The 12,426-nt window shown below is 34.1% G+C and overlaps 1 protein-coding gene across 6 annotated transcripts in view; it reads left to right on the top strand.

Moving 5' to 3' along the window:
- The window catches only part of LMBRD2 (LMBR1 domain containing 2), a 55,680-nt gene that overhangs the window by 24,332 nt on the left and 18,922 nt on the right, over positions 1-12,426 (top strand). For 5 of the 6 annotated variants that reach the window (XM_027092746.1, XM_027092745.1, XM_027092747.1 and 2 more), the window contains 8 exons: positions 727-840; positions 1,204-1,387; positions 4,492-4,673; positions 5,233-5,366; positions 6,752-6,857; positions 7,520-7,617; positions 10,497-10,600; positions 11,824-11,870. In XM_027092746.1, coding sequence (XP_026948547.1) covers positions 727-840; positions 1,204-1,387; positions 4,492-4,673; positions 5,233-5,366; positions 6,752-6,857; positions 7,520-7,617; positions 10,497-10,600; positions 11,824-11,870 — 969 coding nt within the window. The remainder of the gene's footprint in view (positions 1-726; positions 841-1,203; positions 1,388-4,491; positions 4,674-5,232; positions 5,367-6,751; positions 6,858-7,519; positions 7,618-10,496; positions 10,601-11,823; positions 11,871-12,426) is intronic. The other variant, XM_027092751.1, reaches the window with a different exon arrangement.

Consider the following 12,426-nt stretch of genomic DNA (forward strand, 5'->3'; position numbering starts at 1 on the left):
CTATTCGGCTCCCCTGCCCATTTTTCAATCAAGTTGTTTGTTCATTGTTGAGTTGTATGAGTTCTTTATATATTTTGGATGTTAACCTCCTATTGGATATATCATTTGTAAATATATTCTCTCATTTGGTAGGTTGTCTTTTCATTTTATTGATGGTTTCCTTTGCTGTGCAGAAGCTTTTTAGTTTGTTATAATCACATTTGTCTATTTTTGCTTTTGCTTCCCTTGCCTGAGGAGACATATCTAGAAAGATATTGCTAAAACCAATGTCAGAGAGCATCCTGCCTATATTTTCTTCTGGGATTTTTATGGTTTCATGTCTTACAGTCAAGTCTTTAATCCATTTTGGGTTGATTTTTATGTATGGTATGCAATAGTGGTTTAGTTTCCTTTTTTTGCATATGGCTGTCCAGTTCTTTTCCTATATTTTAAATATGTTATACTAATTATTAGCTAGTGCTCCTTTTGGTTAAGATGATAGTCATGAGAATCAATTCTCTACATTTCTCTTATATTTGCTACCTTTTGAGATCTATTCAGGGAGGTTAACCAACTTGCCCAAGTTCATAGAGGTAATAAATGACTAATAGTGGTGTAGACGACTTCAAATCTGGAAGATGTTTGCAAGAAAATTAGATATGCTCAAGAATGAAAGATTTTTAATAAAAATAAAATTTTTATCTTTTTTGCAAATAAAATTTCTAAAAATCTACTCGTTCCTTGTAGTGCCCTATAGAGTATCAGGAAAAAATGGGTAGGAACATGGATGATTACGAAGATTTTGATGAAAAACATAATACCTATCCAAGTGAAAAGAGTCTGGTAAAACTACATAAACAGGTAACTTTATATAGCCTTTTTACCTTCTGATGATTTTAGTTAGATTTGTAATTACTGCCCACAAAAAAGGAAGTTTGAGTGAATGTGTATCAGAAACTTCCTTTGATCCTGTCCTTATCATTATTCTTTGAAGTGTTTTAACTGTTTTTCTCGACATGGTTACTGTTGGAATTTGGGGAGGGAGAACTATTCACTAAGCATGAGTGTTATATGTATTGCAGAATATTAACATCCTTGACTCCACCCAGTAAATGCCATGACCCCTTTCCTATTGTTGTAACAACCAAAACATGCTCCTTAGTGGGGAGTTGAATCACTGTTGGATCAGAACACTGACAGGTATACCCCCGCTCTCTTTGTTAGGTGATTTATTCAGTTCAGAGACACCGTCGAACTCAAGTACAATGGCAGATTCTTTTGGAACAAGCATTTTATCTAGAAGATGTAGCAAAAAATGAAACTAGTGCTACTTGTCAGTTTGTTCATACCTTTCAATCGCCGGAGCCAGAAAATAGATTTATTCAGTATTTTTATAATCCTACAGTTGGTATGTAATTTGATGTACATTTCAAAGTTTAATGCTGATAATTTTTCTGATGAAAAGTGTATATTTTCACCAATGCAAAGTTAAATTATAATTGTGTTATTTGACTTATGCCATATGGTAATACTATGTATTTGATAAACCTCCCCCAAAAAACTATTTTACTTGTCATATGACATATAAACTATTAGCTTCCACTCTTTCTTCACAGATAACCAAAATTCTATGCAAAAATATATGCAATACATCAAGCATATCTTGTATACATAATATATACTTAAAACAATTAGAATTTTAAGCAGTTTTATATCATAAGCGTGGATCTCTTCTTTAGTCTTGACATACTACTAAAATGTTCCCCTAAGATGTCCTCTTTGATTACTTACATTTATTAGTCTATATACAAAACCTACATTCAATAGTCATAATTATTTTATTCTCCTTTATGATTATTTATGACACTTTCTTCAAATGTTATCAAATTTAGTATGAAGAACTTAATGAAAATATCAGTGTCACAGTATTAGAACTTCTGTTTACCTTATTTATTCAAATAAACTGTTAAGTTCACTTGATTTTATTTTACATGTTTGGTCTTGAGTATGAAAACATAATGGCCATAACACATGTCTCAATGAAGATCTTTTTTTTTAATTAAATAAAGGAATGATGTGATACTTGTTTTCATTCATTCAACAAACATTTGAGCCTATATATGCTGTGAATTGTTGGGTGCTTGGTATATATCAGTGAACAAAAAAGACAAAAATTCCTGTCCTTGCAGAGTGAGAAAAACAGGCAATATATACATAAAGGTATGAACAGGATGCTGAGTAGGTAGTTGGCTGTAGATATTGGAGTTCAAGGAAGAAGTCTGCTCTGCAAATATAAATTAGGGTATCGTTAATGTATAGGTGGGCCATGGGTTAGGATAAAGTCAGTGAAGAAGTAATGGAATAGAGAAAAGAGAAAATCTGAGGACCAAGCCTGAGGTACTGCCAATTTAGACATCAGGTTGATGTGGAGGAACCAGCAGAAAAGACTAGAAAAAGAATGGCTGGTGAGATAGGAGGAAAACCAGGAGAGTGAAATGTTTTGAGAAAAAGGTTGTATAAAGTACCTTTTCAAATGTTTCAGATAGGTAGATTATTATGAATATTAAGACTTGACAATGGGATTTCAGAGAAATGAAGTGGGGGGAAGGGTAAAAAAGCCTGATCGAAATTTGAAAGAAAAACGAGGGAAAGCAGTTAGAGACACAATAGAAAACTCTCAAAATGTTTTCTTTATAAAAGGGAATAAAGAGGGAGTAGCTGAAGGAGAGTGGTAGGGTCAAGAGAAATTATTGCATGTAATTTGCAAATGACACCTTCGAGGAAATATGTTGAGACAGAAGAGAATGGCTGGGACAATGTATATTTACAGGCGAGATGAAAAGGGAAATAGTGAGGAAAAAGGCCTTAGTTTAGGAGGTAAAGCACAAATATACTTGAGCAGGTGTGAAAAGATGTAGTGGCGGGCACTTGGGGAGGTTCTGTTCTTCCAGCTTCTGTTTTCTCAGTGAAATGCTGAGAGTAATTATAGGGCAAGAGATTTTGGAAATTTGAGGAAAGAAGGCGCAAAATAGTTGCTTAGGGAGAGTAAGCATGGGAGAAGATTGGTGAATTATAGTACGCTAGCCAAGCAGTGCTCAGGGTCCACTTGAAGCTATTTATTAAGAATTTAAAGTGAGATGAGTCAGAAGAGTTGCGTGTCTTACTCTTGCAATGTGCAGTTCCATGGGTGCAGACTCAGGGTAGCCAAGGAGTTGAATCTGACCAGAGCGTGCTTTAGCTTAGCAAGTACAGGGAAGCAAGAGAGGCCACGAGAATTGGGATATTGGAGAGTGATTATCCTCAAAGACTATGGAATCTGAGCTGGGTAAAGAAAGTAATAAGGACATCAGGTTAAGTGGCAAGAAAAATGTAGTAGAATAAATGGACTGTCGGTCAGGGTAAAGTCAGTCAGTGGAGCTGGAATAGTAGATGAAGGGTGTTGCTTGGGGACAGGGATCCTATTCTTTAATAAGATTATAAGAGTTGGAGTTATCGGTAATAAAAGATTTAAAGGATGAGTAGTTGAGGTAAGTTGGAGGACAGACTCATTGGAGGAGAGTAGGTCGAGGAAGTGAAAGACCAGGGTATTGAAAGGAGGATCACCTGTGTGGATATCGAAATCACCAGGAACTATCCTGTGAGTAGGGTTGAAAAGATTTAGAGTGAGCCAGGAGCTCAACTCTTCAATGAATGAAGTATAACCTTTTCAATTTTGTGAGTTTTCTTCTTTTTTTCTTTAACTTTTTTTTTTTTTTTTTGCCTAAAGTCAGACTTAACAAAAAGTGGCCAGAATAATACAAAGAATTCCCATATGCCCTTCACCCAGATTCCTTAAATGTTAACATTTTACCTTATTCATTTGCTTTATCTTTTTCTATCTGTATACATATTTTTCCTTTATCTTTTCAGAGTTAAATCCAGACATGATAACCTCTTTACCTCTCAGTGTTTCCGTGTGTATTTTCTAAGAATAAAGACGTTTTTGTACATAACCAAGTACAATGTGATCAAAATAAAGAAATTAGCATTGATACAGTACAGTTATCTACAGACCTTGTTCAGATTTTGCTAATTGTCTCAATAATATTCTTTGTAAAAAAATCCCAGATCGTGCATTGCATTCAGTTGTCATGTCTCCTTAGTCTCCTTTAATCTGGAACGATTTCTGTGTCTCTGTTATTATTTTATGACATTAATGTTTTGGAGAGTACAGGTCAGTTTTTTATTGAATGTCCCTGAATTTGAGTTTGATGTTTCCTCATAATCAGATGCAGGTTCTATATTTTTGGCAGGAATACCTCAGCAATGATGTGTTCTTATCAGAGCATGAGGCACATAATATCAGTTTGTCCCATTACTGCTATTCATTTGCTTAGGATGGTGTCTGCCTGGTTCCACCACTGTTTTTCTCTTTGCAATTACGTATCTTGTATTGGAGGTATTTTGAAACACTGTAAATACGCTGTTACTCCTTTATGGTTTTCCTAATCATTTTTTTCTTTTATCTTCCAGAGTGGTACTGGGAATGTCTTTTGCGACCGTGGTTTTATAGGGTACTTGCTGTGGTGTTGTCCATCTTCTCCGTGATTGTTGTGTGGTCAGAGTGCACATTCTTTAGCACTACACCTGTCTTATCCCTCTTTGCAGTCTTCATACAGCTGGCCGAAAAAACATACAATTATATTTATATCGAGGTCAGTTTATTTTATATGGGTCGTAAATAAATGTCAGCCATAGTATAATCCTTAACTGTTGTATCTTTTCTCCATATATTTCTTCTAGTAATAATGAAAGCAGTGAAGTTTCCCACAGTGTTATTATTCACACTTCCAAAAATGAGCTTCATCATTTTACCCAGAATATAAAAACTAAGAGCTGTATTTGAGGAGAGATGAAAAGATGCAAAATAGTGCAAAGTACTTCTCTGAGAATGCTTTGATCCTCTTTATGCCAGTGAAGCTACATAACTTATAGTCTTCACGTGAAGAGTTGCCAAGGGAATGGGAGAACAGGCTCACTTCAGGAGGTAGCTTTGAAACTTATGGATAGGATGTGGGACTGATTAAGATGTAGATTTTTTTTCATAATTTCATTTTATGAAAAAATGAAATTAGGCAGTTAAAAATTTATACTGTTACTGTGTATAAGTTTTAGAATGTCAGTAAATGTTAGCTGGAATTCAAAGATAACGCTTGTGATAGTATATAAGTATTGAAGTCTGTTAGTCTGAAACTGGGTTCTTTGTTTTCTTAGATTGCTTGCTTCCTCTCCATCTTCTTCCTCAGTATCTGTGTTTATTCTACTGTGTTCAGGATTCGTGTGTTTAACTATTATTACCTGGCTTCACATCACCAGACTGATGCTTACAGCCTTCTTTTCAGTGGCATGTAAGTAGATTGTGTGTAGAAACAAGGGAAATGTCTCCATTACATGTATTCTTATGGATCTCTCTTTTATTTCTTTTTGTTTATGGGTCTTCACTAACACCTGTATTTCTATGAGCTAATTGATTAGGTTTAAGTATTAATTAGGTGCTTGTTGATGGCTAGCTGAATCCTCCTTGAAGTTTAGGGTTAAAATGGGTATGCTAGATTAGGAAGGAAAAGAAAGACATAGTGAGCCTGGATTTACCAATTAGAGGGTCAATAAATAGGTTAGTAATAAGAAGAACATTTGAGAGTTTAGAGACTAAGTCAGACCTAGAAAGTGTTCTGAGGTTCAGTGGCCTCAAACTGAATTGTGGAGGACCAAGAACACCAAAAGAATAATTCTTGCTGAGAGATTTAGTAGAAGTTTAGAGAGATGGTTCCAGCTTGGGCTAGGTTGCACAATCTACTATTTGTCCGTATTGTTAACTTAGTTATATTAGGTTTTTAGGGCTGGACTTTGGGAACTTCAAGAGGAATCAATATCTGAGGCATCTCTAAGACTTTTTTTTACCTTTTTTTCCCCAATAATTATAGACTCAAAGGGAGTTGCAAATATAATACAAAGAGTCCTAGTAACCTTCACTCAGCTTCCCCCAGTGGAGACATTTTATATTGCTGTTGTACAAACACAGACACACTACTGTTAACTAGACCACAGAGCTTATTAATTTTCAGTATTTTTTTTCCTTTATTTGTGTGTGTGTGTGTGTGTGTGTGTGTGTGTGGATTCCCGTAACCACCACCACAATCAAGATACAGAACTATTCTATCACCACAAAACAACTCATATTACCTCTTTCTATTCACACCCTCTCTTCATTTTTGTCTCCTTCTACTCTCCAACTCTGTAGTTCTGTAAGGTTCTCTTTTTATCTGGTCAAAACTGAGCTCCAACTATTATTTATACCTGTAATTGTCAGAGTTGACATACTTTGATAAAACTTCAGATCTTTTACGTACTGAGTACAATTCACCTGAGGATGTTACTGTCCTCGTCACGCTATTGAGACAGATTTAGATTACACAGATGGTAGGCGTGGAAGAGGCACATACAGAGGCACTCTGCAAATTCTTGGGATAGAGCAGTGGCAAACACCAGCGAAGGAGATAACCTGCGGCTGGAGTTTTGCCTTGTAGGTGTTGATGTTTTAAGGAAGATGTGATTAATAGGATTTTCAGAATGTCTCAAAAGTAAGGGCAGTTTATATTAAGAATTAAAAATACAAATGGATGAGAATAATAGTTACAATGATCTGAAATGTTCTTAATGTATTTCAACATAATATATAATGTATCTTCCTGCTTTAATTTTTATATATTGTGTTTATTAATGCTTACTGCAGGTTATTTTGCCGTTTGACTCCTCCTTTATGTCTTAATTTTTTGGGTTTGACCCATATGGATTCATCCATCTCTCACCAGAATACACAGCCAACTGCTTATACATCTGTAAGTATTGTGAAAAAAGAGTTCTTTAGATTCATTATCTATATAGGGTGCTATTATTGTGAAATTTCTTTTTACTGCTGGCGGAAAAGTTCTGTTGCATTATTAGGATCTTTTTAAAAATTACTAAAACTTTCTTTTACAGATTGTATATGTAATTACTAATGACTGAATAAAAATGATATTGCTATATCTTATTATAAAAAATTAATTTTTGGTTCATATAGGTTGTCCAGCTGAGCAATATCAATAGACCTGACCTATAATAATATTAACCTTTATGTTTATGGTCTTAATGTATTTGATGATTTTCAGTAGTATTTATAAAATATTAATATTTGGGGGAGAAAAATCTTAATAAATAAGCAAATTAAGGTATAATAGACATATAACATTGTATTAGTTTATGGTGTACAACATAATTGGTATATGTATATATTGTGAAATAATTATCATAATAAGTTTAGTTACCATTCATCACCTCACAGTTACAATTTCTTTCCTCTTGTGATGAGAACTTAAAAATCAGTCTATTTAGTGCTTCATTTCTACTTTTTTGAAAACTCCGAATTAATTGATATAAATGGTTATGGGTGAATTTTCTAATGATGAAAAAGAATGAAAGATATAGAACTGTACTGATTTAATTTTTTCTTGCTCCTCAGATTATGGGTTCCATGAAAGTTTTATCCTTTATTGCAGATGGGTTCTATATATATTATCCTATGTTGGTGGTAATTCTCTGCATTGCTACTTACTTTAGGTAAGAAACAACATTGCTTATTTTCCACATATGCTTAGCCTGATCTGGATAACTTTTCTCCTTAAAGCTCTTTTAAATATTCACTGATTGGGTTCTGGTTGTTTGTTTTATTGTGACTTTGTGGGTGCTGGGCATAGTTTAAAGGGGTCGCTTGAGTGACTGGGTCAGGTTCTCCCTCCAAAGATATTTTCAAGAAAAGAGAGAGAGTTACTCTGTTACACATATTTAGTCTACAGAGTGATAGGATTAATTACAGAATGTTAACTCTGAGTCCTGGCCTGTGGTACTGGCAGCCAGTGTAGCTTATGAAGCACCCCCATACCCAGCTTGTATCCAGAAACATATATTAGTCTTAGGGCTTTCCCCACAATCATTTTTGGGTTTCTAGATATTTCAGATCATAGCCAGAACAGAGGGTCAGGTGAGGAACAGTTGAAATCAGACAGTACGTGTAAGGCAGGAAAGTACATGGGCTGCTCTTTTTATAGGATCAGAAAAAGTGGTAGAACCTTGGCAGAGATCAGACTCAAAAGGAGTTAAAAGACAGGTGTGCTTGGCTTCTAGCCCCCTGTCTTCCCTACTTCCACGTGTTAGGTGCCCACATCCTGTACTCTGCCTACCCTCTTCACTGCTTAAGTGCTCCATGACACACCAAAAATGCCCCTTAAAAAAAAAATTTTATTGATAATAAGTTTCATCCAACCACTTTTCATTTAAATCTTTCAGTACCATTATATAGTTATTGTAAATAATGTACATTATTGTACTGATATTCTAACACTAGGATATTGAGTAAACAGAAAAGTTTTGTTTGAAATAAATTCTCTATTGAATTTTGTAAAACATATATATTTTACCTTCTCATAAGTAAAGGAACTAAAGGATTATAATTTAAAATAAAACGGTTAATTTGAACTGACAAAAAAATCTAATATTTTCAATTTTTTTCCATAAGGTAGAAAAGATAGAGGTTTATACTATGAAAATGATGTATTAAAGGAAGAGACCAATCATCCTTTGGATATCCAAAATTAAATTTTTATTATATGCTTATTCATTTTAACAGTTTATAAACTACAAATGGAACATTAAGAGCTTATGATGTATAAATCATATCTTCTCATGTTAGTATTTATGTTGGTAAGATTAGCATCTCTTCTTATCTTATTAGATTGTTATACTGATCGAGGAATAGATGGGTGGGATAGTGCCTTGTCAACTATAAAATCTTAAACAAATGTAAGGAACTATGTCTAAAAGGAAAATTGTTGAACTTAAAAATAATTCCTTAAAAGTGTTGTTTTAGAGTTAATTAAGATAAATTTTGAGTGCCTGTTTGTCTTTAAGAGAAAAAAATGGTCATATTCCTCAATTTTCAAATTATAAAAATATTATAGGAGTATATGAAGCAATGCCTTGCTGACATTTCAATGGTAACTTGACTTTATAGGTCAGTTTTCTTTTGAAATGCTGCTATAATTAGTCTAATTCCCATATTACTAGCACACAGCCATACCCAGAGCTAATATTCAGACTTAACTGCCTAGAGAATATAAAGCTGTTTCCTGACACTTTAGACAAAGCTAAGACCTTCCCAGAGACAATGATCTCATCCTGGAGTATAGTATTCCCACAAGAACATGAAGATGGTAAGGGAATATTTAAAGTCACGGAATTAGCATGACCATCTACCTGAAACCCTAGTTTTACTTACCGTTAAGTCATACAGAGCATTCCTTATATATTAAAGCAGGCAGATAATTTATGAATTAGCCAGATTTTTACACATCACTAATGTAAAATGGGAGATTTTCACTTTTTTTAAATTGCTCCGCTGTTTTCTCTTCCTCCTAACATACACACACACGTACTTCTTCTCCCTTTCTCCTTCTTCCTCTCTCCCCCTTGCTCCATGTATGGTGTTGAGGGCATATGTGAGGGCATTAGCCTGCTGTGCCCCGCTTTGCCTGGCAAAGCAATAAAGCTATTCTTCTCTACCTCAAAAGAAAAAAAAAAAGGAAATCAATGAAAACGTTTGAGTACTAAGGTAATAAAAAGAGCTTGGTCTTTGTTTTGTCTTGGATTTAAATCCTCAGGTCTAAAATTTATTAATTGATCTTTAGCAAGGTTTTTAACCCCTTGTACCTCTGTTTCCTTATCTGTAAAGTGTTATGTATCTCTTAGAATTATAATAAGAATTAAATAAGAGTATCTGTAAATTGTCTGATGCATAATAGGAGTTTAACAAATATTAATCCTTCCTTCCTTGCGTGCCATATTTTCAGAGTATTTCTGTCCTGTACAACAGTGAGGTTTAAAGTAAATAGTAAATAAGATATAAAATGATAACCCCCAGATAAGCTACAGTAATGAATTCTGAGTTTATAGTAACACCTATTTAAATAGAATTGAGTAGTTCTCAGGATAAAAAAAACATGAAAATCAATTTGCATAACTAAGACTTTCTAAGCCCGAATATTCTGCACTTGTAAATACTGGTTGTGTATGTATATTTTCAGTATTAATATTGCTGTTTGAATATAAGAAAAGAATAAATTGCTTTTATATTATAGCCATTGTTTAGCATCCTGCTATAGTAATCTTCTGAAGGTATGCTAATGGCCTAACTTAATTTGTGTCTGTAAGAAATATGGCTTTGGTGCATACCCTAGTCAGTGGAGTACTGGGCATATAAGCTTCTTAGAAAGGGAAATAAGTACTTCTTAAAGGAAGACAAATGTAGCTCTAGGTAACTTGACATGATAACTAGTAATAAACCATAGGCTTCTGTGGGGTGCAGATACTAAAGAACAGTTAACTTATCTAAATGTTTACAGTGTGAAATAATGCTTATCTTTTTGAAAATCGACTTTTATTAGCTTGGGAACTCGTTGTTTGAATCTACTTGGTTTCCAGCAGTTCATGGGAGATAACGATATGACATCAGACTTAGTTGATGAAGGAAAAGAATTAATCAGACGAGGTAAGATTTGTCTTTTAAAATGAATGAAGGGAAAGTGCTAAGACTGAGAATACAAAATTAATGTTTGTATGATTTGAAATTTTTAATCTATCTTAAGAAATTACAAATTAATATGTTTTAGCTAAAATTCTACAGAAAACTTTCATAGCAAAAATAATTCAAAAACATAAATGATTGTTTCATCTGTCTTTAAGAAATTCTGCAGAGGATTTAATAATTAATATGTCTGCAACTAAATAACGCCCTTGCTTGGTGTTGGAGTCATTTTCCTGTTTGCTTTGAAATAGATTTGCCAAGTTAAATACAGTTAGAAAACTCATTAATTTAAAGAATCATCATTAAAAACAAGGTAAAGAATCATCATTAGTTTAATGCTGCATAGGAAATCATTCAAGCCAAGGCTGGTTTTTAGAATGTGGTAATCATTAACAACCTGTTAGAATACATGGCACTCTGTTAGAATCTAATCTCAAAACTGAGTGTATCAAATTTCCTGATGTTGAAGTGATGGTAGAATAGGAGGAAAAAGAAAAACAAAACTTGAGTTTTGGAACATTGGTTCTTAGACATTCTCCCTACTTGGGTCTGGGGTTTTTGTGCGATCTTATTTAAATGTAAGCCAAAATGTACTGTGGCTCTAAAATAGGCCGGCGTAGCCTTCACATGCTCTCATAGGAAGGTGGTATCTAGTTAATGTAATAGTTCTGCTGCTTTTTGCATTAATTAGACTTCATCTGGAGTATCATATCCAGTCCTGGGTAAGATTTTCAAGAGTAAGACTGATAAGTCAGAAGGAGTCTAGGACAGCCAGAATGAGTCTGTAGGGCATATCTTATGGAAAAGGACCACTGCTGAGTATATAGCCAGAAGAGAGTAATGGAAAAGACTCTTATGCAGAAAGAAGTATGAACTTAATTTAGAAAACAAGACATAAAGAAAAGGGAGAAGTTGCAGAGAAACAAATTTCAAGTCACCATGGGGAAGAAGTTCTTCCCCACTAAAGCTATTTAGGCAGAGCCTAAAGGGCCATCTCCAACAAAAGTAGAGAAAGTATTCTCTGTGGAGTTAGGTGAACTCTCCAGTTCTTTCCAACAATAACCTATTACCTTTGACTTTGTAGTAATTTAAAGGAAATTGGTCATAGCCTGATACCTTTACTTCAGTTACTCTACATCTAATTAAACCATGTTATACCAAATTTGAGACCACTTTTCTGTCTCTAGAGAAGAGAAAAAGGCAACGGCAAGAAGAAGGTGAAAGTCGACGAAGAGTAAGTACCGTACTTATTAAATTTCTGTAACCTAAAGATTAATATGAAATATCATAAGAATCTTATTGATTTAGAATAATTGGCTAAAAACAGTGGGAAAAAGACATAGGATATACTTTTACAGAAAAGCAGTTTTAATAGTTTCAGATGTACATGTAGGTATCCTGTCAGACCTGTTCTAAAAAGTCATTAGTAATAAATTACTTCATGTCCAACATCTAGCAGTTTCTTGCCTAGAGTAGGTGCTCAGTAAATATTTATTGGATAAGTGAATAAATTCATGCAATCTTGCTATTAAAGTGATTTTGATTGCTTGACAATTATGCTTTTTTTGTAATATGACATTAATTTTATTCCTCTTTAATTTTTCCTTAGTCCTTCATTTCCTGAGGCAAACTAACCTCCTAGAGAATTGAAAAGGCAAAAAATGAGAAAAATCTAGTCACAGTTACCACAGGTTTTCAACATCTGAGTGTGTCCATTACCAGAGAAGTGAAGACTCAGGAGACATGATAGTTGTCTTCGTGTATTTTAGTGTATGTTATGTAAAGGGAGA

The sequence above is a fragment of the Aethalodelphis obliquidens genome, unplaced genomic scaffold (genome assembly GCF_003676395.1).
Source record: "Aethalodelphis obliquidens isolate GAN/ISIS:26980383/991018 unplaced genomic scaffold, ASM367639v1 scaffold80, whole genome shotgun sequence".
NCBI classification, from domain to species: Eukaryota; Metazoa; Chordata; class Mammalia; order Artiodactyla; family Delphinidae; genus Aethalodelphis; species Aethalodelphis obliquidens.